Genomic DNA, 27,377 nt, shown 5'->3' with positions numbered 1-27,377 from the left:
GACTCCATGATTGGCCCAAGGATTATTTTCCCTCGTTAAGGTCAATGATTTGAAACAGTGTTGCGTGTGAAACAGATGTTAGGTCATTTACATAGGGATATTATGAGTGTTATTTTTGCCCCGGTGAATCATCAGCATCCCACTGGATTTCAAGGTCAAGAAATACTCGGGAAAGGTGGTGATTGTTACGGCCATATTAGTCACCTCAGTTTCTCATGATATAGTCAAAACTAGATTGATGTGTTATTACGGCCGGGCCCTCCACAGTCTGAGCAGAGGAGTGTTTGGTCTACTCCATCACTATTAAGTAGGTTAGAAAAAAAATGATGAGCCCTTGTGCCTGAGTGTTTGAGTCGTCGCAGGCTCAGGGATGCATTGACAGTTTATATTATGTGAACCATGATGGATATGTCCTGTTTCAAGCTAATAAAAAACAATGGGCTCTGGCCCCTTTTAGCTGAATATAATCAATATCAGCAGTTGATGCTTTTCTCAGCATACCCTGTGCTGGGAAACATTTTTTGTCATTAAAGGATTCGGATAAAACTACCAAACCATCTGTTATTGTTTCCTCATTATGTGCTTCTTGGCTCTGAGGCTAATTTAATATATCTGGTCTTTTAATATGCTTCAACCTCTCTTTTTCTTTATCTTTTGTTGTATTCAGAACGCAGGCTACCTGAAGAAGAAGACTACATCATATTGGTTGACAGTCTTAATGAGGCAGAATTCCATAAACCAGACTATGGGGACACCATCGCTACTTTCATCACCAAAATAATCTCCAAATTTCCTCTCTGGCTGAAGTTGGTGGTCACAGTCAGGACGGGCCTGGTGGTGAGTGAGATTATAACTATTATTACACCTGTCTCAAAGGGTTGGGTCACCTAAATTACATTTAACCTGTTTTCTTACTCCACTCCAATAAGATGGAGGCCACTAGAGTGGTGTGTGTTGTTCAACTCACATCATTAAAATAACAAACACTCCAACAGCATCGTCTTCCCCGTGCCTGGTTTAAAATAAAGACTAAACTAAACAGGCAAAGTTAATTGCCAACTATTAAACTGGCTGTAGTTGTGACGGTGTGTGTGTGAAGGTGAAGAAGACGAAGAAGAAGAAGAAGACAAAGTTAATATTGGACTCCAAGATGGCACCCATTCATTTAAATTCAAATCGCTTACCCAGGTCATGAGCCACACATTTTGTCCCTTTAAGAATTAACAAGGCAAGGACAAATTACGCTTTTGGTTTGCAGTTTCAGGTTTCCTGTCAAAAGTTTATCAGACTCTCTTTTATAATTGTGGTCACCAAGCATTGTCTTTTGGGGCACATTTTACTGGTGCAGTACTGTGTTTGGCCGCTGGGGCAAATTGCAACATATTTGCTATTTCATTTCAGGGTCTCAAAGGCTTAAATAAAACACACTAACTAGAAATTAACATAAACAATGAACAGGAGAAGTACACATAGAAACCTTACAAGGCCTTCTTAACAAAAACTCAAGGTTTAACAGCGGTGTCAAGGTGCTATGAATGAAAACAGTTTCATCTGTTAAAGTAGTAGTAGAAGATATACAGCTCCACTGATTGTTGAATTAGATCCAGGTGTGGGCAATCAGGCACAGAAAGAGAGAGAGAGAGAGAGAGAGAGAGAGAGAGAGTGTGTTTGCCCTTCCACACTGCAAAAACGCAAAAATGTTTGCAAGTATATTTGCTAATTACTTGTAAAAGTGTCTTAAAAGACAATATCACCACACTATTACATTACAATTTCAAGTTTCAAAGCCCTAAATATTAGATTGTATTGGAAAAAATATTACCAAACAAGTTTTCATTTGATTTGACAAAAAAACATACTTATTTTGTAAGTGACCATTTTCCAGTGCAGCACCAAGCAGAGAAACACTTGATGGATGCAGGCAGAAATCTCACAACCTGGACAAATAGAACTATTTAGATACTAGATGCCACTAGATTTAAGTAAAGGAATTTGAATTGTGGCTGAACCAATGCTTTAAGTTTCCCCTTAATTAACTCACAATACCCAAATCACAGAGGTATTCTCAATGCCCTCTTCTTTTGTCTGATCTCACTCTGTAAATTCTTGTATTTTTACTGCCATGGTATAGGCATTGCGGCTTTTGGCATCGTCAATCTCTTTAGTCTGATGTATTTTCTCAATCCGGTTGGTAATCCCACCAAACAGCGGACGCATCTGTCCAATGCCAAAGCCAGGCCTCCAAATGCTGCATGGATTACTCCCTGAATGGATGCTAATACTACTAGTAGTCTGCTGGGAGTCTGGAGCTTGACAGCCAGCCAGCCAGCCATCCGGTTATATAATTTGATTAGTGTTGGGGAATACACAAAACACATTTGGGGTCATTTTCTTTAGGATACATTTGAATTCAGCAAGCATTAAAGACCAACATTTAAAGATGAAGAGCGCAGCTTTTATCCCAACCTCCATAACATTGCCTGAGCTGAATATTTGATCACTGTAGTGTTGGTTTGGGTGTTTACAGAGGCTATACATTTAAAAGGGTTGTAAAGCTAGTTCTTCAAAAATATTGTAGCACACTATAGTCAAATGTAATTACCCAACAACAAAATTGTGGTGAGTAAAATGCTGAGTGGCAACTAACAAAAAAGTTAAGGGCAACCCCAGCTCCCAGTATCCTTGATTCCTGATTGGATCAGCATTCTCTCTTCCCTTTTTTTATCAGCCATTTAACAGGAGCTCTTGTATAGTAACAACCTGGCTATTTCACAAGCGGGTAACAAAGGGTTAAATGGAGCGCAGTCCACGACAACAGGTCAATTACTTGTCGTTAAACCAAAATGTCATTCTTCGTTAATGAGGAGCTGAGCTGCAATAACATGGATTTTCATAGCTGGTTTTGGCCAGTGTGGAGCAGTTAAGGATGGCAAGAGAGGAGATGAAATGTGACTCTGAGAGATGCCTGTGAGCAATGTTGGAGCTTGAGTCATTGTCACACTATTTACTGTACTGTATCCCATGGCACTGCGTGAGTCACAGACAACAGCATCTGAGGATTGGGTCCTGATTTTAGTGCTTTTTAATTTCTCTTTAGTTAATGCTCCAAAGACATGCAGCCTACTATTCATACTATATTTCTACTACTATTCCTAAATATATATATATTGAGGTGTTTGTGCTTGTGTGTGGTATCTGTTTTAACCAACAAGCACCCATAATTAATCTGTTTCCTTCTCCTGCAGGAAATCACGACTCTCCTTCCCTTCTCTGGCATCTCTCTGGACATCTTGCCAGACAGCAGCGATCTTGGAGCTGACCTAAGTGACTACATCCATCACCGGGTCAGCAGCAGCACCCAGGTCGCCGTCAACGTCACCACGCCGACAGGCTCGGCCCCCGATCAGCTGCTTCTCAGCAAGTTCAGCAGCCACCTGTCAACACGGAGCCACGGCTCCATCCTCTACCTTCAGCTGAACCTGGATCTGTTCCACAAGGGCCACCTGATTCTGAAAGGAGGAAACTACCTGGTGGTGCCGGTGTCCCTGTCAGAGGTCAGATATGTAGAGCATTGATTCTCAGCATGCAAGGGGTATTTGTATCAAACGTTTGTTATTGTTGTTGAAAAGTAATACGTTGTTGAACCACAGAAGTGGAGTAATGTGTGTTTCATTGAGTGGAATTTCAGTTCACTTACTATGTAAACTACAAGGTTGAATCCTCCAGAGCTAAATTGACACATTTTACCTGAAGTGTATTTTTGGACTCCCCATCCTCCTCCTCCTCCTCCTCCTCCTCGTCCTCACTTGGTCAAGTTCACAGTCGAACACTTAACACTTGTCAGTCATCCTGGTGAGTTATCTGCCGTGAAATGGCATCTCGCCTGAGGCTGAAGCAATCAATGCCCATAAAACCCCCACACAAGGTACACAGGTGACAGCCATTGTTCAGAAATGTTTTCCTCCAAAAACGAGAAAAATGTTTACTCACACGCTATTTAGACCAATAAAAGATAGAAAATGACAGGATCAAAGAATCAATGCGCCAAAAATAGTCCACAATGACGACAGTAATTGACAGGCACGTTTTAAAATGACATAATCATCAGCGTAAAATAGGACAGCAGATGTGTTATTATACACACAAAGGCCTAGAAATAGGATGATTTAATGATTGGATAATGGATGTGAAAAAACAAGGTGTGCTAAAGGTGTGTAGGCTCAAGTAGTGGGCAGTTACAGTTAAATAAGACAGCTTGATAGAATAATAATATTAAAGAAATTAGTAGAATTAACTATTTAAACTAGCAAAGATTAACTATCCCAATTCACCAGACTTATTATGACGTGTCAGGAATGCTCCCACCAATGATTTTCGACAAGACGTGTATACTGCTCATTCAGCTCTTGAACTGGAGTTTTCTCTTCATGTTGTTATGGCTTTAATTCACATGTTTACCTTCAGGATGTTGAACAATGTTGTTAATACCCTCAAATATCCAAGTCCCACGATACCCGAGTCTACGAGATCAACTCAAATCGTGGTGACATATTGGAAGCACATATCCTAGGTAACCATGACCGCCCATGCACGTCATTAACCATATGACTCTCTTTTAGGTGTACCTGCTGATGTGTCGCGTGAGCTTTCCGGATAAAGAGGCCTTTGAACGGGTGCTTCCGGTGCTAAATGTGGCACTGGCGTCGCTGCACCCACTGACTGATGAACAAATGTTCAGGGCGCTGAATGCAGGCAGTGTGAGGGGGGAGCTGGAGTGGAAGGACTTCCAGCTGAGATTAGACAGCCTGGCTGGATTCATGGTAAGACTCTTGATATGACTGCACAGAAGGCCAGATAATGATTCAAGATTTCATTTAAAAGGTTTGAATGTTGTGTTTCGTTTTGCTATGAAGTTCAGAATGTGTACATTTTAAGATATTTTCTGTATCATCTGTGTTCGTAGGTGAGACGCAGGGATGGCACACGGATGCTGTGCCATCCCTCCTTCAGAGAGTGGCTGGTTTGGAGAGCAGATGGGGAAAGCAGTGACTTTCTCTGTGATCCAAGGTGAGATTTGTGAGACTTAGATTCATCAGAATGACTTAAAGATGCATTTACTTTAAGTCAGTTGAGAATACACCACCAAAAAAGTGTGTAAATTCTTGTCAAAAATAAATAAATCCTCTACGTCTACAGGAGTGGCCACGCTCTCCTGGCCTTCATGTTCTCCAGACAGGAGGGCAAGTTGAACCGGCAGCAGACTATGGAACTGGGACACCACATCCTCAAGGCTCACATATTCAAGGTAGCAGGAACTGTGATGCTGTGTATATAACTAGTGATGTAGTTCATGAATGGAACTGATTGTACCTCAATCCGTCTGAATCACATTAACTCCCAAAGGATTCACGTGAACAAGATCCTGCACTTTACTGTGTGTTATTGCACAGAGACACACTAAGACACAGGCAAATAAGAAAATAAGAGTGAACCCCTGTTCCTACCACCACCCACACACAGTAGCACTGCTCAGATCCATAAAACCCCAATGGCACAGCCAATATTGTTCTGTTTGCATGCATGGCTTACACTCTGTGCATACTGCTTTACTCCTGGGACACAATTCAAATTCTGCACCACAGATCTCATCTGAGCAAGCTTAATCTCTCTCTCGCTCCGTCTCTATCTGTGTCTCTTTCACACACTCACAGGGCCTGAGTAAGAAGACAGGTGTGTCCTCCAGCGTTCTTCAGGCAATATGGGTGAACTGCAGCACAGACAGTCTGTCCGCTGCACTGGCCTCGCTGAGGAACCTATACACACCTAACATCAAGGTGACATACGTGTGCTCTAGAGTACTCATACACACAAATATATCTTATACACAGAGATGCACTATTCATTTGTTTCATCCATCCTGCAGGTAAGTCGTCTGTTGATGCTGGGTGGCGCTAGCGTGACCTGGTGTACAGAGGTGGTTGGACATGCCCCCATTCTGTCCGTCCACGCACACCTGGGGCATGTGGAGATGGTAGCCCTGCTGCTAGAAATGGGTGCTCCCGTAGATGGGACCACTGACAGCGGCATGACGCCCCTCTGTCTGGCCACCGCCGCGGGACACGTCGACATCGTCAGCCTGCTCGGCAAGAAAGGGGCCAAGGTCAGTGTCACAAGGCTAAGAGGAGGAGACATTAAATGTGGGTTTGGAGGGCGTGACCGGCACGATTGCCATGGATAAATCTGATTTCAATCTGTGACAGGATACGTCTCTCGGTTCCTTTACACCGGTGTGGTATCCTGAACCACTGGCCTGGTTTTATAGCCACCACAGTTGCAGGATCTATTCTGGGAGGCAGATGACATAAACAAGCCTGATCTAGGCCAGCGTACCGGCCAGGGCCAGTGTTGTAAGTCCTTCTCTGTTCCCCTTTACGCCAGGTGGGCCATGCTGATAAGAGTAGCCAGTGTGCGCTGGTCCATGCTGCGCTGAAGGGCCATGCTGAAATCATCAACATCTTGCTGGGCCAAGATTGGGGAGCAGAGATCCCCACTGACCCGCAGCAGCACCACAGCAATGAGCCTGTGACTGGGAAAGCACAGGCAGCACAGCAGGCGCTTACAGCAGCAGCTAGTGTGGGACAAACACAGGTATGTGTCGGATCACGGTCCTCATGACAAAACAGTCTGCTGAAATTCATTTTTTGTGGAATGCATGGTGCCTGTCCTTGTTTGGCGTAGAGGGTTTATTCGATACGCTTTGTTGTGGTCAAGATCTGTGAGTGCTTTGGTTTTCAAGCCAGTAATACAGAGGACTGTTAAATTGTGTTTTTCTGCAGGTGGTGAAGAGCTTGCTGGACTTGAAAGATGAACAGCTGGCAGTGCAGATGGACGCTCATGACTCTCTCTGGGGAGAAACTGGTGCATTTCTCCTATCAGTCAGATAAATGTAGCTTTCTCGCTTCTTTCTGTCCATCAGTGAGGATCTGGAGTCATGCTCACGGTGCTTTAGGGTTGCATTTTAGGCACAGGCTAGCATTTTGTGCAATGAATAAATATGAAACAGCTAACTGGCCTTGATATGGATGCACAGTGCGCACTTTGAATGGAGCTGCAGGATCTCAGCTTACTTTTTTCAGTATTGTGATTTTAGTATTATCTGGTTGTAAACAAAATATGATTTGATTGTAAATACTTTTTTGGGGGGTTATTGGCTGAAATGGAGCATCACATTTATCACACAGAATGTCTTGTCCTGCCACATTTATAGCATCTAAAAAGCCACTTTTATTCAATTGTAATACTTTTACCTCTATCACAGATGCGATAGTGCAGCCTGCAGAATTCTGTTAGGTTCATTTCCTGAAAGCTTGTCAGATGAAGCCTGCATCTCTGACTACAGCACCATTAGAGTATAATTCTATTACACACTCCCCTCCAGTTCTGAGATATAGAAAGTGAGAGCATGAAATGCCCTCTGAAACATTCACGTTTGCATGTGCTAGGGAGTTGTTTTAGCTTTCTGTTTAGTGTTGGTATCCTTTGATTACAGACCATGTGCACAGATAATGTCTGTGCACATGGTCTGATTACTTAACCACGGAATTGCACGCCTTCAGGGATTACAATCCCCGAAGACACTGGTGCATACAGTGTATCTTTTGAATGTTCTCTTTAATAAGGAATATTATATTTGCTGGTTCAGTTTGCATATTTAAAGCATCACTAACACAGGCAACCAGACTTTTTTTTTCTTCTTCTTTGTCTCACATTTGACAATAACATATCCGAATCGATTTGTTCACTGAAGCATGTGGTCACATGAAACATGGTGTCATTTATCAAGGGTACTTGTAGGTTAGAGAATGGCATCAATACCTTGCATCTAACCACAGCTGCTCAATTGTAGCTAAAGGACTTGCATACAAAACTAATACCCACCGTTTGTCAAAGTACTGGCTGCTTAAGCAGGGGTCCAAGTTATCTAGTGTGTAGAGTTATGGTTGGAGGCATTGTTTGCTTTTGTTGTTGAAGAGGAGGAACAAGAAAGAGTGTGCAGCTGTCTTTGAGCAATTTTGATCTCTCCTACTTGTTAATGTAGATTTGTATTAAAACAGAACGAAAAACACCTGTGTTAGAATCCAACACATTATGGAAATAGCCAACTCTGTTTCTCTCTCGCTTTCTCTTTCTGGCTCTCCTCTCTGCTTCTATCTCTCTGTGAAATGTGTCAATTACATATTCATCTCCGCCTCGTTGTCTCATCTCTATGCCGACCCTCTGTCAGTGCTGAGCGCGGCAGCGGGAAGAGGGAGGACGGAGGTGTGCGCGTTCCTCCTGGAGCGAGGGGCAGGGCCGAACATACCCAACCGCAGGGGAATGGCCCCGCTGCTTAGTGCCACCAAACACGGGCACACACAGGTGAGGAGGGGTCTGGTCACTGGCACCAGATGTCCGTCAGTGAATCAGTTCGGCCTCTTTTTTTCCACCATAACACTTCTTTCTGTCCCGCTCCAGGTTGTAGAGTTGCTGCTGAAGCAAGATGCAGACATCAACGTCAACGAGAAGCAGGGCCGCAATGCACTGATGCTGGCGGCCTCCGAGGGCCACGTGAGCACTGCTGAACTCCTGCTGACGAAGGGTGAGCGTCCCCACAGTTTAAACTAAAATAATATATTTGACTGAATGTATAAGAACTGAAGAACAATATTGGCTTCGTCTGTGGCCCCAGGTGCCTCTCTGACCTCCGCTGATCAGGAGGGTCTGACTGCACTTAGCTGGGCTTGTCTGAAGGGCCAGCGAGCTGTGATGCAGCTCCTAGCAGAGGCAGGCGCAGACCTGAACCATCCAGACAGACAGGGAAGGACTCCTCTGGACCTCGCTGCCCTCAACGGGGATGCAGACACGGTGGGTTTGGTCATGTTGATAATTGGGGAAATAAATGACAGAGATCTGTCTTAATTTTAAATACTTGTATTTTCATTTACTTGTCAATATTTCTAACACAAAAGATGCAATTTTCAAGTGTGTACCTGACAATATGTTGCAAAGCATAAAAGGTGTTAAAAGATGATTAGGAATACATAAATGGTCCACACTTGCAAAAACATAGCTATTTTAGACAAATTAAATCAATCATAATTAGTTCAATTAAGATGATAATAATTTCCCCTGCAACACTGGATGTCAATTTGCAATCACAGTTCATGTGGAATTAAAAAAAACTAATATCCAACGGAGCATTTTGATTCTCTCATTCATGTAATCTATTGATCAGCAGGAGAGTAATCAAAACTATCTGATAATCAAAAGTATTTTTCAAAATAGTCAGGGTATAGAGTTGCAGACCGTGTGGTTGCTAATGCAGTGGTGCGTAATGAGTGTAATTAACCAAATTATTGAAATGCCAAACAATCTTTTCATTGATAGAATCTTACATTTAAATAGACTGTTGAAATACATGCTGTTACTATTGTTTGCACCACCAGGTGCATTGCCTGGTGGAAAACGGAGCGGTGCTGGAGAGAGTTGACAACAACAGTACCAGAGGTTCAGACCGGACGACTGGCTGCCAGAACCCGGCTCTGGTGGCCTCGCTGCTTAAGAAAGGATCCAAGATGGGTATAAACACCATGCTTACCATAACAGCCTGACAGTAAATCCCCCCTCCAGGAATTTTATAGTCAAAACAAAATGTTCCAGAAACCATTTTATTTTACGACACAATTATGCAGGTCCTTTAACGGCACTACGTCCTCTAAACTGAGCATAACGCTGAACCAACACTTCTCTGGCTAAACTCAATGTATTTATATTTGTATCTGACTTTAACCAATCAATGAAGACCCTGATAGATTTGTATGATGTGCAATATTTTAGCGCCTGCACGCTCTCCATTTATGTCGCGTTATATTTGCCTATTTACCTTCCATGCAGGATTTTGTTCCTCTGTATTCTGCTGTTTTTACCTTAACTTCTCTCACCCCCTTTACCTCCTTTTGTCCATCCCCGGTCACTCTCCTTCATCAACCGAAAGGCTACAAAACGGCTCCCCATGATCGATCAGGTACATGATTTATGCAAGGCACAAAGTAAAAGAGACCAGGCGAGACAGATAATAGAAAGATACATATGTGTCCCCCTCCACCAGGTCACGCTACGTGGGCTATGGCTTCCTCCAAACCAGACATTCTCCTCATCCTGCTGCAGAAGCTGATGGAGGAGGGGAACATGCTCTACAAGGTATATTGTGGGGAATGTTGTCGACAGCGTGTTGGTAAAGAGAAGACAAACCCTGCAGCCTTTTATTTGAATAGACTTCAAACGAGGTGTTTTGTGGTTTGGTTGTCAGAAAAGGTCTTCTCTTCTCCCCCTCTTCCCGTGTGTTTCTCAGAAGGGACGAATGAAGGAGGCAGGCCAGCGTTATCAGTATGCCCTGAGGAAGCTACCGCGTGAGGGGCAAGGAGAGGAGCTGAAAGGGCTCAAAGACCTGCGGGTCTCCCTCTATCTAAACCTTTCCCGCTGCCGCAGGAAAACCAACGTAAGGCCCACAGCCGTAACAAACTGCTCATGCACTCTTTAACACCGGTTTATTAGAAGCTGAGGGAATGGCAGGAGGTTTGGCAAGGCGAGCTAAACGGTTCCTTAAGATATCATTTATTTGTATCAACGTTAAAAGATGATGTCAGCACCGGTATAGCTCACTGTAAAAATATCTCCACTTTTCAGCTCTAATTTCAAGTCTCCCCGGTAAACAGAGCGTGCGTGTAGGACCTGGAAGCAGGTGGTGACATAATGAATAACTGCGTGCTGCTAGTGTGGAGATAGATGTGTGTGGCCTGCAGCCAGGTTGGGAACCCACCCTGGTGATGACAGACATCCTAACAGACTCTGTAAAAATGCCATCCTTAGGGTCACTGTGGCCGATGAATAATGGAGCAGATAATGTGATGTGATAAGGTCACTCGCCCTGGCACACCAGCGAGCGCACTCTTTTTCTTCGTTATTTACAGTGGATGTGCGAGTGGGCTGGCTAAATCCTCATATTATATCAGAATGCAGGTAGTAAGGGCCAGCGGAGAGACTGCATGATACCATCATTAAACATTCAGCAGCAATGTTCACAAATCCCACATTCAAGGCTGCCATTTTGACCTCACTCTCAAGGACAGAATCGCAATGTGCTCGTGTCATTAAATATTCACCTGAGAGTGATGATGAGAGCAGTAACGAGCCGGCAGAAAAACAAGCAGCTCTCGTGTCTGTTTCTTTTTCTGGTCCTGGTCAATAAAAATGATTGCAGCCAGAGAACGAGCTTCGATCTTCAGAACCGTGTTAAGAAGATGTAAACACAAACACTTTTCTCTATTGGAATGGCCTCAGATCACTTCTGCAAAACAAACACTTTCCAGTGTGGCCACTTATAAACACAGCTGATCCTACTGTGGTCTTTGTTTGATACCGGGCTGCATCGGATACTTGAATTGGAATTCAAATACTAAATGCCCTTTTTCTATCTGAAAACACAGGATTTTGGGATAGCTGAGGAGTTTGCGACAAAAGCCCTGGAACTCAAACCCAGGTCTTATGAAGCGTATTACGCCAGAGCCCGCGCCAAGAGGAGTAGCAGGTACAACCATACTGTATATGATATCATTTCAAACAGTATCATTTTGCTCAACGGAAAGTAATTCTTGCGAGAATCAGCAATTCCCTGGGACGCTACGTCTCTGTAAATTAAGTACTTTTTAAAGTTCCTTTGTTCCTTTTCCCTGTCCTCCCCAGGCAGTTTGCTGCAGCGCTGGCAGACCTCCACGAAGCAGCACGACTGTCCCCGTCCAACCGGGAGATCCGTCGCCTGCTGGTTCGGGTGGAGGAGGAATGCAAACATCATCAGAAGGCATCCAGCAACAACATGGCACAGGGTTACAACAGGGACCCACACACCCACCATTATCAGGCCACAGAGGAGGAGGCAGACGCTTATTCGCAGGGAAGTCTCGAGAGGCAAGTCCCCGCGGAGCAGACTGATGCGGAGAAGGAGGAAGAGAGAGAGGAAGGCGAGGAGGCGAGCCTGCAGTGTGGCAAAAGTCCAGAATTTTGGCCCATGAATCCGTACGCTCCAAACAGGACTCTCCCCGGCGGTGCGGCCTTTGGTTTAGCAGACCAGTCGCCATGTTTCCCTCAAGAGGAATATGGGCAGAACCAACTTTTTGTGGACTTGCCCGAGCAGGTCCCTGCGATCAGCCGGCAGACCCAGAACCAGGGCCTCAGCAGGACTCATCACCACTGCCACTCTCTCCAGTCGGGGGGCAGAGTTGGGGGCAGGCCTCTCTCTCTGTGCGGCCCCTCCAGCCCGCTGCCGGGCAGACATCTCTCCACCTCCCTCAGGCCTGCGCCGCTGCTCGGTATTGACATCGGCCATGGATTAGCCAACGACCACTGTGGACACAGTCCCACTGAGCTGTATCACCCCATGTCCCCCAACAGCTCCTCCCCACCTGGGCCTCTCCAGATGTACCAGCCGCGCTCCTCCAGCTTCTCCAGGGGCTCTGACAGACTCTCCACCCACTCTGTGGCTCTGGATGGCCTGGCTCTGGCTCTGGGCTCTGGTATGGAGGTCAGGAGGGAGGGTGGTGGTGGTGGAGGAGGGACAGCAGGCTCAAGGGGCTCCAGCTCCAGCCAGGCCTCCAGTGGGAACCTGTCGGACGGTGGCAGGCAGCAGGTGCCGGACGCCCCGTGCCCCATCAAGAGCAGCGGCAGCTTCAAGACAAAGCCGGAGATAAAGCCCCGGACCTTCATGGGAGTAATGGACAAATCGGTGCGAGTCCAGGGCCAGCAGACCGCTGGCCTGAGCCGGCAGGGAGGCGGGCTGGAGAGTTTCAGTATGTCAGTAATGGAGTTTCAGGGGTTGAACAATGAGTTCAAGCGCGCTTCATTCCAGGAGCAGCTCTCTGGAAGTCAGGCAAACAGCCAGCAGCAAGGTCGGGAGTTTGGAGAGCGTCTCCACCAGCGAGAGGCCAGAGGCACAGCGTCCTCCCAGCTACGCTTCCCCGACGGGAGGCACAGACAGACGAGCTTAACGAGAGACAACCCCGCTCTGCATATGGCTCCCATCAAACCCAAGCGCTCATTTATAGAGTCCAACGTCTGATTATCAAAGTACAGATACAGGCTGTTTTTAACCAACTATGTCCCAAATAAGGTACAAGGGAGTCTGCTTTGAGAACAGCTCCCTTCCCTGAGCCTGTTTTGTAGAGTTATGCTGCTGCACTGCATTTACGATCTAGAACCAGTGTTCAACTCAGGCTACTATGCTTTTGCTTACATGTCTACAGCTACACTAGTGTATTCAAGAAAACCAGACATACCTTAAGTAGGGATTTAAAAAAAGAGTAGTATATCGTCTCAACTTTTTATTTATTGTAACAAATATAAAAGTCAGAGAAAGCTTTGTGCACGAATATATAAAAAAATATAAAAAATTCATGCTTGCAGGATAGTTAGTTGCAGGATATGACCATTTCTATTGTTAAGTGTCTTTTAAAAAACATTTATATTTGTACGGTCTACACTATATTTGCAGATTATATATTTCCCCGTAAGTGGTTATCTGTCAGCATTACAGGCTTCAAAAGAAATGACTTTGTGTGCTAGAGATTCTTTTTCTTGGTACATTTGATAAAAAGCGAGCTGTACAGTTAGAAAGTTCTTGTCATAATCTAATATTGAAATGATTGCTTCAAGATTCACAGTATGTTATTTATTTTTGCATAGCAGAGAGCATATTCATATGAAGTGTTTATTGGTTTATTTGGATACAGAGAGAGGGAGAGAGAGAGAGAAAGAGAGAGCGAGAGCATTTACATGAGCAACAGTCGAGGATAGAAAACCTTCAGAGACTTTGTACACAGCTGTATGTCCATAGTTGTCATATACCCTTTTCAGAGTCATCTATGGATTACAAAATGTTACCACATTATTATTGTGGTAAAATAAAATATCAATGGAGGACTACATTTCTACATCTACTTCTTTCACAGTATAATCCATCAAATGCTGCCTCAGCTTCAGAGTGTGTGTGCATGGGCAAAAGGTTTACGGTACAACCTAACTTATCTAAACTGACAATTAATCACGCCATCAAAATAAACTGCTTGTATAAAAATGTGGACATTGCAAATTCTCAGAAATATCTTCATTAATGTCATTCATTTCATTAAATGCTGAATGTTGAAGTAAACGCTGGTACAAGGTACTGTAACGACAATCTAAGGAGCACATGTGTAATATTTTCCTGCAGTGCAAACAGTATTTTAAGTAAGGGAACCAACATTACCCATTTATTATTTGGTATTCCCGATTCAACTGCAAATTAACGCCTCAGTATGTAGCTGCTATAGCTTTCACAAACTCACAGCTCATTGTTTTCCGGTTATTCAATCAAAGTAAGGTAAAAATCATTATAAAATACATACAACACTTAAGGCTTTCCAAGCAATGTTTTAATTTGAATTGTAAAGCTATATCTTTAGCTTTGTTTACAAGTATCTTTATTGATACATATATTTATAAAACAAGATTAATTTGAAGATAAACTAATTAAGGTAAGGCTAATCAAAATGTTAGTCATTTTTATGTGGTTTCTGTACAGAATTCATGTTTTTGTATATTGATTGACAAACCAGAAATCTGGCCATTATCTGACAAGACAAACCACTTTCCCTAATAGTTGATGTTTGGCTTGGGGGCATTGGCATATCACTTTATTAAGTGGATATAAACTTGATTATTAACACATCCAGCCGAGCATGTAGCCACCTGATGAGTCTAATCTGTTAGCTCTGTTTTGGTTCTCTACCATCTCCTGAGGGAAATATCTGGCTCCTTGGTTTCGCTGAAGAGAGTGAACCAAAACAGTAAATTTGCAGGCCAGAAAGCAAAAATCTGCTCAAAACTGTCTGTAAAGCTTTGTTATGATAATATTTTTGTATGATAGCCGCTTTAAAAGGTGCGTTCTTCAGGTGGCTAAACGGAGCACTCCCCGGGGATGCTCATATCGCTCTGCAGCTACTTAATGAAATGTTGTGGCCATTAAAACTTAATAAACTGAAAGTACATTTAGAGTTGTTGCTACAATTCTGCTCCCCGGTGGTTTAAAATGGCAGCTTTACAAATGAATGTAAACAAAGAAGCTGCCCCAGTGAGAAGATGCCTCATTTGGAAACAAATCATTTGCACCCATACCTGAAATGGCTATGTTTTCTGTCTACTATAGGAAATAGTTGGGATGCTAGTGGCTGGTCTTCCAGCGGCCAATGGCCATCTTCAGGGTGTGATTAGGGGTGAGCAGAGTCGTCAGTAAGGGCAGGTTGGTCATGGGGCTGGAGCGGTTCTTAGTGTTGATCCAGCCATCGATGGCCTCTCTCTCATATGAGTATCCGTCTGGTGGCAAATGTCAACAATGTATTCAAATTACTCAAGTAAAAGGTGTGGAGTCTCGTGAGTTGACTCTGTGGTGTCATTATATGTAAATTATGTCTGATCCTCACTTACCGGCAGCAATGACTGGTTCCCTCATCAGCTCTCTGGTGATTGGACACAAGAACTCATCAGGAATGCCTGAACACACTGAATCACTCTTCAGCTGCTCCACCTTCCTCAGGAGTTTACTGCGCTGGCCTACTGACTCTACACACACACACACACACACACACGCACAAGAGAATAAGGACATGAGCCAGAAGAGCAAACAGACTGTGTGTGTGCTCTCATTAAAGTAGAAACCTTTGGAGCCTCAGGAGGAACAAGCCGAACTGACCCAAACACCAACATAAACAGTCATATCAATATCAAGGTTTTGAGCATTTGTTGTTCTTGCGCCGAACACTTTTCACTCTCGGATGGCAAATGTGAGCGTGGGTGAGAGAGAACACGATGGGAGCGGATCATGTCTGCTGACTGTCCGTCCAATTAAAAGTTCAACACGAAGCAGCCACTCAAGCGCATTTCAGCTTGAACACTGTGTTGCAGAAAACAGAAACATTTATTAAAATTGTAAAAATAACAATCTGCTGAAGACAAAGCACTTTGAAGACTCCTTGTTAATCTTACTGGTACGCTTTGTTTCATTTGTTACGCTGCCTCTTGAGAAGAAAAACACACTTATTGATTTCACTCCCACCGTTGAACAATTCGCCTGTTCCTCTGTCTTGCGTTGCAGTCGATAAAAATGTTGCTCCTCAATGCTGTTCTCCAAGTTAGTTCTACTAAGAAGGTGGGATTCATGCAACGTGACTAAAAACAGAACAATGTGAACGCAAGCTGTCGCTGTGTAAACCGAGGAGTGATTGGCAGTCACTGTGGGATGGAAATGACGGCATGGAAATACAACAAACATTTGCTGACAACTACATGACGAACACTGGCCTAGCCGGTAGACTGACATCAACAGCATAGCACTCCTACTTTAGGATTGGGGTTTCGAAATTTCGGAAAAAGGCCCAGATAAAGTCTGAGAAGACAAAATGTCCTCATTTCAGACATCTTTGGGAAAAAAAAAAAACAAGAAGCCCTAATGATATTGGGTGTAAATCCACTTCATACCACTTCATACCGTTTTGGGGATTGGGTTATGTAACTGATGAAGTGCTCCAGATTCAAGTCAATACCCACAAGACTGGGTTTATATTCTAACTTAGGGGGCAAAATCGAGCGTCAGGACTCTGACGGAACGAGAGGCTGTTGAAGTGGCATCACACCCGCTGAGCAGTGTGTGGTGTTCGTCTTCCTTACCTATGTGCATCTCTGACGCCAGTGTTTCCTTGGTGAGACTGAGCAGCTCCGTCCCATCTATGTTGTTGGCCCTGAATGTGTCCACCAATCCCCCGAGGCCTTCCTCCGCCAGCCACGCAGACACGTCCCCCTCTGACCAATCGCTGACCAGCAGCTTGAATCGACTCGCTGAGCTTCTCTCTGAGAGGGAGAGTCAAAGCGAGAGGCTCAGTCCTCGTCCGCTGCAGCGCCTTTTGAAAAATGGCCAAATACTCCCCGTGCAGCCCTCTGCTGGAATCCTGCTGACTAATTATTGATTAGGGAGTTCGTGCCGAGCGAGATATAAATAAATGTCTGGCAGTTTCATTGATATTTTCATTGACACAAGATGAAACCAAAAGCTGAAAAGGAGCTTGTTTATTGCTGACAAAATTGCAAGAGCAAACATGGACTTTGTATACACAGGACCATTCCCAATTATGACAACATTATTGTATTGTTTTGTGCACATATTGCATGTTTACTGATTACAGGCACCCCAGTGGAGGGTACTATACAGAAAGGAATATTTTCTCGCTTCCTACCTTCAATTGATGTCAGATCGGACCTTTCTAGAACACACACAAAGGAATAAGTGACTGTAAACATGAGCAATGCAATGCAATCTTTCAGCAAACTTGAGACTGTAGCGTGATTAAGGAAAAGAACGTGTAAATAAAACTAACCAGGCAATGACTTCCCGCCTTTCCATTGGACACAAGGTTCATTCAAGGAGACAGACACAGAAAATAGATGACACAACACAGCAAATATAAATGTTACTCTATTGGAGTGAGAGAGTGTGTGTGTGTGTGTGTGTGTGTGTGTGTGTGTGTGTGTGTGTGTGTGTGTGTGTGTGTGTGTCCCACCACGGTCACTGCACCCATCATCCAGCCTCCAGATGTTTACAGTCTTGTCCATAGATCCTGTAGCGATAAGTGGTGAAGTTGGAGAGAAGCAACATGCCGTCACGTATCTGCAACAGTGGACAGTAATCACCTGAATGTTGGTGGTGTTAACAATGAAGTGCAACTTCCTCTGGAAAATAACTAAAAATGTTTTTTTAAAAAGGGCCATAGACATTTATCAATCAAAGGAAAATATCTAAAATGGAAGAACTCTGTACATCCTTCTTTGCACTAGTATCAGGTAACAGGGGAACGGCTTGAGGGGAAATTTGGAGACAGATTTTTGAAAGCACATAAAACCTAGAGAAGTTAGTTGCAAGGAGTAACTTTTAAGATATTAGTGATTCTGTGACCATCCGATCCTCAAAGCCCAAAATCTTGGTCCTGAGCCTCGCAGCAGCCGTGAGCCCCGCCTGAGGATCTGAGGCTGCAGTTGGGCTTTTACAGGGTTAAAAGGCGGGCGCTAAGGTTCAATAGCAGACCTAATTGTGTGCAATATATGCAAATGCTCTCCATCAGAGGGGCAATTCAGTGATGGCTTACCACGTCACAGGCTGCACTCAAGACCTAAATAAGAATTCAAATGAAATTGTTAGGAGATTCAAGAAAGTCAAAGCAGCGTTAATGAGGACAATCTCTCCGAGACCTGAGATGGATTGCTCAGAAAATGTTGATCCACAAAAGCCAGTTGACTTAAATCAACGTCTTTAAAAAAAAAGAATGACAATTTGGAGAAGGAAAGCACAAACCCAACACTTTTATATTATCACTTGGTCTAAAGTCAAATGAGCTTCCTGGAGGCATTTTGTCAAGTGTTGTGATTTACTTGGTGTTTGCCATTCATCCACTTTCTCTCAACTTGCCTCATCTACTTCAGATGGTGGTTTTCCAAAATGACTTTGATTTGCCCCACTGAATTGAAATGAGCTTTTTGCCTTTCATTCACAAGTGGCTGGATGGACTTAAATAGCTGGTAAGTGTGATCATTCAGCTGTGGCTTATGTGTACGTGCGTGTCGGGGAAGAGACGCAGCGAGAGCAGACCTACCTTTTTTAATGGAAGATTATGAATGCATGTTTCGTGACCACATTGGGTCATAGTCTATTAAGCCAGATATTGTTGTAAACGAGTGGCAAAATGTCAAAATCTGACTTTTACTTCTGATGTTTTATATAATCAATCAATTTAATTAATTGGTCAATAATTAATCAATACCTCAAAAAAACAGTTTGGAAATATCTCAGTGTGACATCTCATATTTGTCAATTTATCTCAAAAACTAAATAATTCCAGAAATACATAGAATTTCCCGCAGGAATATCTTTATGAGAAAAAAATGTAGCTTGTTCGTGTTTATTACCACCGGTTGCCAGAGAAACTGAGTGAAAGACGTCTTTCAGGAAATCTGCACAAACATCAAGTGTGGAAGTGGTGAAGTATTCATGTTTAATTTAGTGTTTTACCCCAAAAACATATATCTAATTTTGATTACATATATATTTTTTAATTCAAATTTAATATATGTATTGTTCATTAAAGAAACAACAAAATCTCAATATAACATTTAGTCAGGGTATAAATATATGAAAGATTATATAAGAACATGTAATACAAAGCTAAAACAAAACTATAGACAAGATATTCTGTCTGACAAGATGAGAGAAATTAACGTATTTATCTTCGGACTTCATGGAAATTCATGCTTGTTTTCAATGAGAAAATCCATTCAACATAACCACTTAAACACAAGTGAGTATTTACCTCTCGTGCTGCTTCAATGTGTAAAGCAAAACTGCATTCTTCTGCAAAACAATACATACACATTGTGTTGTGAATGGAGCCAAATATAACATAACCTGTTACTACCAAGCAAATACATAGAAATGAGAGGAACTTACAGCATCATAGACTGCCACAGTTTTGTCCACAGAGCTGAAGGGAAAAAAAACAAACTGTAACTATGCGAGCAATATTTTAAAAAGGAATAATGACTATCTATTTCATCATGTTCAGGTCCACCTTCACTCATTCAGGAATAAAGCAGTCTATGTCTCCCTCTGGTGGTTCTACTGTAGTATTGCACTCTTATAGTTGTGTCAGTGGTGGCCTGCTTGTAAATCCAGGCAATCTATATTTTACATCAATCTCTTGATCCTAAATAGATCCAGACATTAATGCTGATCTATTCAAGATCAATATGTTGAAATGTGTCTGTTAAAAGCCCATCAAATACATTTTTGTATATAATTTACTCAACTGCTGACCGCTTCTCAAAGTGTACCAAAAGCGTTTAGATGTTTTATTATATTCCAGGTAGCCATTGGTTGAAAATGTATTTGATTTTGCACAGGGCCAGACAGAAAATATTGGCTAAAATTAATTTAAAAACCAGCTTTGGAAAAATGGTTGTCAGAAATGTATTAAGCATAGATAGTCTGCATTAAGAGGCTAAAACATCCAAAGTCACCAATATGCTTCGCTAAGCCTCTTAAAGATCCTACCCAGACACGAGCAGCTGGCCGTCTGAGGAGAAGGAACAGGAGAGGACTGGAGCCGCCTGGCCCGTCAACGTGTGGAGGAGCTGCATCTTATAGCCTACAAGGGACGGAGACGGAGACGGAGACACACACAGGCTTCCCAAATGAGTCACTAATAACAGAAAGGAAATAGAAGAGGGGCTGTTTATTTAAAATTGAGAAAATGCAAGATGCTAAATCTGTGCACATATAAGCACTTAGTCGGGTTACTTTGAAATAAAAAGGATTTGTATTTGACAGCACCAGTGATTTGTTTTGATATAAACGCTGAACAAAAATATAAATGTAAAACACTTTTGTTTTTGCTCCCTTTTTTTCAACAAGCTCACATCAAAGATCTAAGCACACAAAAGGCTGGTTTCGTTCAAAATGTGTGCACAAGTTAAATTAAAATCTGTGTTCGGTGGCTCTCCTTTGCCAAGAGAATCCAGCTCCCTGACAGGTGTGGCAAATCAAGATGCTGATTAAACAGCTCTCAAAAAGCAAAAAGCAACAAAAGTGTTTCGATATTTCCATTCATTGTTTACGTCAGTGACACGAATGAAGGGTTGTGCCTCTGAGGGCTCTACCTCCAGGGGTGAACTTGTTGATGGCCCAGATCTTCAGCTGACTGTCTTGCCCACAGGATGCCAGACAAAACTGCACGACTTGACCACCTAAAAGGACAAAAACAAACAAACAAATAAAGCTGAGTGATACCAAACAAATCACAGACTATATTCATGTTGTTGTCCCTCACAGTGAAATTAGACGAAGGCCAAACAGCTGTGCTGGATGTCAATACAACAGTAATGTCCCCTCCTCTTCTACCAGCTTCATCTTCTAGAAAAGGATTTGGTGTAATATGACAGTATGTGCTGTAACTAGGAGACACGTTTTTTTTTTTTTATGTGAAAGCCAATGGATATTATCAGCCGGAATTGGTTCATCAGAGATGTAGATATCAGTATATGTTGATAGATATGAAAAAGGAAATTGCAGCATTTTGCAGGTCACTTTCTTAATCATATAGTTTAATATTAACGTATTTAATTATTTATAGTTCAAAATATTACTTTAATTTCCAATAAATAACTGGTCAAAATTAAATATGAATGTGTCTCATATTTACTGTTGCTCTCATGTTTGATAAAACGTTTCATTATTCAACTGTAAAATATTTTTCCTCTGTACAAACCTTTTGGCAATCAGATTTGAGGGATTCTTGCCAAAAGATATTGACTTTAGAAGTTTATAAGGAAAATAAAATGGTATTTCATGATTTCTTTACTCCCAAATTCCGCCAGAAACAGCTGAGTAAGCCGTGCGTCACAGAAGACAAACACAGCAATGGTAGTCACCGCTGAGGATGCTGGGAGCGAAGGTGCAGCAGGTGACCCCCAGGTCGTGGGCGTTTTTCTCCGCGTGGAGCTGGTTCATGTCCAGGTCCCACAGGCGCAGGTCTCCGTAGGTAGAGCCGGTCATGAACACCTGACTGCACGGGCTGAAGGAGCAGGCCACCATTGTCGTGTCATTCACCGCCCCGGTCCTTTAAAAACATAACCGACGAGCAGCTGCATCAGCGGGCACATCTTTTATTGCCATTGCTCAAGTATAGCAACACACGGGATTGGTTGCTGGCAGAAAATTGAAAATATTATGTCGTGCAACTGCAAACAGTGGTGTGAGGAGAGCTGTTTGCACTGGAGTCTTTGTCAAGATATGAGAGAGACTTGTAACTATGTTGCATATCTGTATGAATAGGCCTGCAATTACCAATGCATCTGTATTATTATGTCACCTGCTGAATGCTTTTTCCAATGAACCAATCAATCACTAAATCCATAAAATATTAAAACATAGTGAATTCGAAAGTCCGAAACCAAACCCACGTAAATTCATTTTATGTTGATCGACTATTGTTTCAGCGCTATAAAAAGGAAAGCCAAATGTACCTGAGCAGCTGTTTGGAGGGGAAATCCCACAGAGCCAAAGAGCCGTCAGATGCTCCAGAAACCAGGTGGGCAGAGTCAGGAGAGAGCGCACAGATCCTCACTGGACTACGACCGGGATGCTCCAGCACGGCCTCGATCTCGCCGGTGTCGGTGGACCAAACCACCGTGGTTGCGTCCGTGGAGCACGAGGCCAGGAACTGTCCGCAGGTGCTGAAGCAGCAGCAGTGGACGCCGTATCCGTGTCCGTACAGCGGCGAGAAGGGCAGCTCGGAGAAGTCGCGGGACTTGTACACTCTGAGGGTTTTGTCCCCGGAGCACGTGGCAAACAGGTTGCCAGAGAAGGCACACCAGTTGACATCATCGCGATGGTCTTGTAAAGTGCAGATCAGAGTTGTCATTTGTCCGGCCGGTCCTGAAGTTCACATAGAAGAAGAGAGAAGGGCCCATTTAAATTATAATTACATCGCTTTAGTGTTGCATCAGCATCAAATATACTTGGTACAAGCAAATGTTATGAAGTGTCTCATTTCAGAATCATGTACATATTAGATATCATTGATAATTGAATGTGTACATTGCTTTAATATCGCAGCTAAAGGGCTAGTTTGAACTACAATAAACACTAGCCTCTGAATTTAAAGCTAAATATAAAACATCATTTTTCTGTGGATTATATTTAGAATTAAATATTAAAATCTGATTTTGCAAAAATAACGAGCAGATAAAAGAAGTGGCGTAAAAGGGACAATGTTCCCTTTTTAAATGTAGTGGAGTCTAAGTATAAAGTAGCAGCAAGGGGAAATACTCAAGTACAACTATATAATTAACTGTGACGTTACTTCGTTACTTTCCATCACTGTAAACACCTTTTGAGGAGCCAGGCTCATTCAAATGGACCACAGCAGGAAACAAGGAGCATGCACACCGTTACGTTTGTTTTTAAGGTCTGTAAAATGAACATGTGCTCGGCTGTCAAACAGACCAGGAGCAACAGACCAGGAGCAACAGACCAGGAGCAACAGACAAGGAGCAACAGACCAGGAGCAACAGACCAGGAGCAACAGACAAGGAGCAACAGACCAGGAGCAACAGACCAGGAGCAACACACCAGGAGCAACACACCAGGAGCAACACACCAGGAGCAACAGACAAGGAGCAACAGACCAGGAGCAACAGACAAGGAGCAACAGACCAGGAGCAACAGACCCCCCGCGGGGACGCCGTCTCTGCTGTGGAGACCAGAGCTAACGTTACAGTCTCAAGCTAACTGTGCTGCACTCTCTGCTTCCTGTGATAAAGTCTCATTATAAAGTATTATGCAGGCGGGAAACAAACACAGTCAACAGCCCAACGAGCAAACCCACGCGGTTACACATGTAACGGACCTGTCTGTGCGTCCAACGCCGGCTTTACCTGCTCTGTCGTGTCGCCTGGTTCAGTTCAGTGGTGTTTACTTCCTCATCGATCAGCTGACCGTGATGCAATGCGGGTTACGTCACCGTGAAGCCAGGACTGAGTATTTACTGAAGTAGGCTACATGTACAAGTACAGTTCTGAGGTACTTGAGTATTTCCATTTTCTGCTTATTCTACTAAAAATTAAGACATATTTGACGTCTTCCTCTACATGTATTTGATCAGTTGTGTGACTAGTTACTAGCAGATTAATAATACAAATATAATCAACAAATCAAATATGACGTATTATTATAGTTTAAGGGGGGAAATGCACAAGCCACTGTAGTAGTGGTAGTAGTAGTGGTAGTAGTAGTAGTAGTAGTAGTAGTAGTGGTATATGAAGTCCTTTAGGCGGCAACATTAAAGCAATGTACACATTAATGCATGAATAATCCAGTTATATAACATACATTATTCTGAAATATGCCACACTGCATAATGTGTACTTTTACTTTTGGTCGTTAATGCATATTTTGAGGAAAATACCTTTGCATGTACTAAAGTACGTTTTAAATGTAGGACATTTACTAGTTACAGAGTATTTCTCTGTGGTATCGCTCCGTAAAAGATCAGAGTATTTTAAGTGGGTGATGATGGCCATTTGGAATCCTTTAGAAACTGTATTATGTATATTTTGTAAGGCCAGTTGTAGTAAAACCTGATGCGTTTTAGCACAGCGGTTGCCCACAGTTTATCAATATACAACAATGTTCAGTATTAATTTGCATAATTCATTCCCCGTAGTGAGTGCACCCCATATCAGGCATTGCTGAGGTGTCCAATTAGAAGTTCCCTTTTATTTTACTTAACTCTTCTCCTACAGTTCAAAGGGAACATTTTAACTTTTTATTTAATTTGTATATAATTCATTTTACAGCCAAGTTACATTTCAGGTTAAAACAGATAAACAGCCATAGACAAAACATATAAGCATGTACGTATATAAAGTAGTTAGAATTAACTCCACCTCAACAAACTACAACATTAAAATGCTGCTTACATGTTAAGGCATCCAATAGACATACATGGGCCATTCTGAGTGAAAAGTAGATCTGCTTTCCAATCCATTTCTCTCTACTTTCACCTAATTAAAATAAAACTACTGACTTTTACCTGTAATAGATAATTACCCTGTGTGGTATTGCTAGTTTAAATGATCAAAATACTTCTTCCACAACTCCCTTTATGCATGTTTGTCAGCAAAATGTGTCAGACTGATCGAGCACACGATCTTGAAAAGGTTTTTATGTTTGAGTTTGACTGAGGTATTTGATAGTTAGGTTTTGAATTAACTTTCTACAAACTGTTAAGCTTGTATATTTTATTATTGTGTTTTACCATGTAAAGTGCCTTGAGTACCCTGTAAGGTGCTGTACAAATACAATGTATTATTATTATTGAAGATTAAAAGAGATTAATCCACACATCTACCACCATGTCACCCCCCAGCCCCCCCCCCCACCCCCCAAAAAAAAACATTCTGTAGGATAGAATTGAAATAAAACAAGTTGAAGACATTTACGTTGAAAAACATCCTTTTAATAGGTCCGTGCCACACACTAGTGAAAAATAAAGCTCCTACAAAAGAATGATACTTTTATTCCACAATATCTTAAATAAAGTAACTTCAAGTACTCTTGACTTGGGTACAAAAAAATCTAGCTGCCTCCATCAGGCCACAACACACAGCAAGGTTCAACACAGTGGTTACAAATGGCCTTAGGTCCTCTGTATTGTGGCAGATTACGAGGAAATGCATCATGGAAGCATAACTGAATGCTTGTTGTTCCTTTTTTTCTGCTATGGTGAGGAATGATTTCTGTGTCACTGTCCAACTTTGGAGGCCTTGTTGGATTGAAATCATATTAAAAAAACGGATGTTGTCATAAGAATGAAAACTAAAAACAAAAACATCCCCTACATGCCCCTGTTGGAAGGGTAGGCACTACCAAGATTAAGGATACCACAGTGTTTGCAGAGGATATGTATATACTGTACAAACAATATTTATGATAATGTTTTCATCACGTTCACTAAAATAGAATGCTACAATCATTCTAAGGCATAAACAATATCTTAATATTCTTAAACAATTTTTACACATCGTTCCAAACAAGACATAATATTGACATTAATAAACAGTATATACACATGAATCACCATTGTCTATCTGTCCGTCTGCTGTTCCTGTAAATAAATGCAGTTTTACAGTTTGAACAAATGAATACAGTCCTCTGATGCCCCAAAGCACTGAACAGTGTAAACAGTTTTTTTTTTCTTGGCTTTGTTTAATATTTGGGAGAAAAATCATAACACAAAGACACATTCCTTTTTTAATTCAAAGCAGTTCAGCTGATTCTTCCTTTTCATAGAAAATGAAGTGGACCTTGATTCATAAATAATTATTACAAAATTAAATACATTCACTATAATACGATTAAATAACAAAAGACTATTTACAAGTAGTGGAAAGTCTTCTAGCGCAGACACATCAGTGACAGTTGAGGATTAATTCAGTGCAGAGTTCTGAGACAGGGAATGGTATTGCACTACGACACCCCATTTCTATGGGACTCTTTGGGGCTTTTATCCCTGTTGTAATAAAATCCAGCGCACCTCATGTAACGACTTTTTTTTTCTTCCCCCAAGGTGACATCTCATCTTATGCACACCGTGGATTCCTTTTTACGGATTTGACTTCTTCCATCCTGCAAAGCCACAATCCTCCATCAGAAAATCAAAACTAACGTAAAACCTGGTGCTCCGGTATGAAAAGTTGAATGGGTTTGTGGGGAGAATCTGAACAGACCTTTAGTTTGTTTGTTTCAGAAGCTCGGTCCAGCGCTTCTCAAAGAACTTCCTCATGTTATGACCAGCTCGACCAATGTCTGAATTATCTTCATTGAATTTTTCGCAGTTATCAAAGACCAAGTTTACGTCAATGATGAAGGTCTCAAGGTTTTGATACCTGAAAAAGAAGACAAAAGAAAGTCTTGAGTTGAGACCACATTCTGTGGTGTAACTAAAACTTGTTTTTCCGAGAAAACACTAGTCTGACTTCTTTAAATTCTGCACAAATGTCCTGAAAGCTTTCAGTGAAAACAGAACAAACAGAGGCGGTGGGAACTTACTGGCTGCTCACAAGCTTCTCACGTATGGTGGAGAAGTCCATCGATTTCTTGATGACCTTCCTGTAGCCGGGGACCGATTTCAGGTTGACGGGTGTAAGAAAAGGCCATGCATCCTGATGCCGCTCCAACTCAGCAAGGAGCACCCTGTTGAACACACAAACACACACACAAACGCACACGCATACGGTGAGACACAGAAACAGCCGTGGAGCTTTCTTCCACTGGGACGTTCTTCCTTTCAAAGAGCAGTGTGCAGTATTCAGTGGAATCTGGTGGTGAGGTTACAGATTGCAACCAACTGAATACCTGTCCGTTCACCACCCCCCTCTTCCCAAGATGTCTGAAAGGCCCTCTCCATATCATCAATGCATCCCCCCTAGCTCTACAGAGCTGTGGTTTTGATGTAAGGTCTTTAGTTATGTGCGCTTTTATAAGCCAATACCAACCATCACTCGCCAAAACTGAACTCATAACTGACTTTGTGCTGAAAAAATACAACTTGTAATCTTGATAAAAAAGGCTAAATTGGATTTTATGGTTACAACAGGACCTTACATTTAAGGGGTTTAAACCATAGAATAATCGTATTCACTGATTAAGA

General features: G+C 42.4%; 3 protein-coding genes across 3 annotated transcripts in view; 1 reads left to right on the top strand and 2 right to left on the bottom strand.

Annotated features, from left to right (window-relative positions):
• LOC306735231 (protein TANC1-like) overlaps positions 1-13,150 on the top strand; it is a gene marked incomplete at both ends in the record, with an annotated part of 31,153 nt that extends 18,003 nt beyond the window's left edge. The window contains 18 exons of the mRNA XM_079216682.1: positions 668-837; positions 3,246-3,554; positions 4,620-4,820; positions 4,964-5,067; positions 5,197-5,305; positions 5,712-5,834; positions 5,924-6,160; positions 6,439-6,648; positions 6,837-6,918; positions 8,285-8,418; positions 8,515-8,638; positions 8,729-8,904; positions 9,486-9,618; positions 10,034-10,063; positions 10,148-10,239; positions 10,391-10,537; positions 11,526-11,626; positions 11,782-13,150. Of these exons, the coding sequence (XP_079072808.1) occupies positions 668-837; positions 3,246-3,554; positions 4,620-4,820; positions 4,964-5,067; positions 5,197-5,305; positions 5,712-5,834; positions 5,924-6,160; positions 6,439-6,648; positions 6,837-6,918; positions 8,285-8,418; positions 8,515-8,638; positions 8,729-8,904; positions 9,486-9,618; positions 10,034-10,063; positions 10,148-10,239; positions 10,391-10,537; positions 11,526-11,626; positions 11,782-13,150 (3,851 nt within the window). The remainder of the gene's footprint in view (positions 1-667; positions 838-3,245; positions 3,555-4,619; positions 4,821-4,963; positions 5,068-5,196; positions 5,306-5,711; positions 5,835-5,923; positions 6,161-6,438; positions 6,649-6,836; positions 6,919-8,284; positions 8,419-8,514; positions 8,639-8,728; positions 8,905-9,485; positions 9,619-10,033; positions 10,064-10,147; positions 10,240-10,390; positions 10,538-11,525; positions 11,627-11,781) is intronic.
• A 307-nt stretch (positions 13,151-13,457) lies between these two features.
• wdsub1 (WD repeat, sterile alpha motif and U-box domain containing 1) lies at positions 13,458-22,586 on the bottom strand (the record flags this gene model as incomplete). Its single annotated transcript, XM_079217361.1, has 10 exons — positions 13,458-15,441; positions 15,553-15,687; positions 16,792-16,971; positions 17,679-17,785; positions 19,479-19,519; positions 19,616-19,649; positions 20,219-20,312; positions 20,824-20,910; positions 21,595-21,782; positions 22,189-22,586. The coding sequence occupies 10 exons, from the start codon at positions 22,584-22,586 to the stop codon at positions 15,290-15,292; spliced, it is 1,416 nt and encodes a 471-aa protein (XP_079073487.1). The 3' UTR covers positions 13,458-15,289.
• Positions 22,587-25,168: 2,582 nt separating this feature from the next.
• baz2ba (bromodomain adjacent to zinc finger domain, 2Ba) overlaps positions 25,169-27,377 on the bottom strand; it is a 28,626-nt gene continuing 26,417 nt past the window's right edge. The window contains exons 35-36 of the mRNA XM_079216526.1: positions 26,777-26,920; positions 25,169-26,613 (exon numbers count right to left, since the gene is read on the bottom strand). Coding sequence (XP_079072652.1) covers positions 26,457-26,613; positions 26,777-26,920 — 301 coding nt within the window. The 3' untranslated portion in view covers positions 25,169-26,456. The remainder of the gene's footprint in view (positions 26,614-26,776; positions 26,921-27,377) is intronic.

Source organism: Taurulus bubalis (assembly GCF_910589615.1).
Source record: "Taurulus bubalis genome assembly, chromosome: 4".
NCBI lineage: Eukaryota > Metazoa > Chordata > Actinopteri > Perciformes > Cottidae > Taurulus > Taurulus bubalis.
Note: the sequence above shows the minus strand (reverse complement) of the source record. Positions and strands in the feature narration are given on the sequence as shown.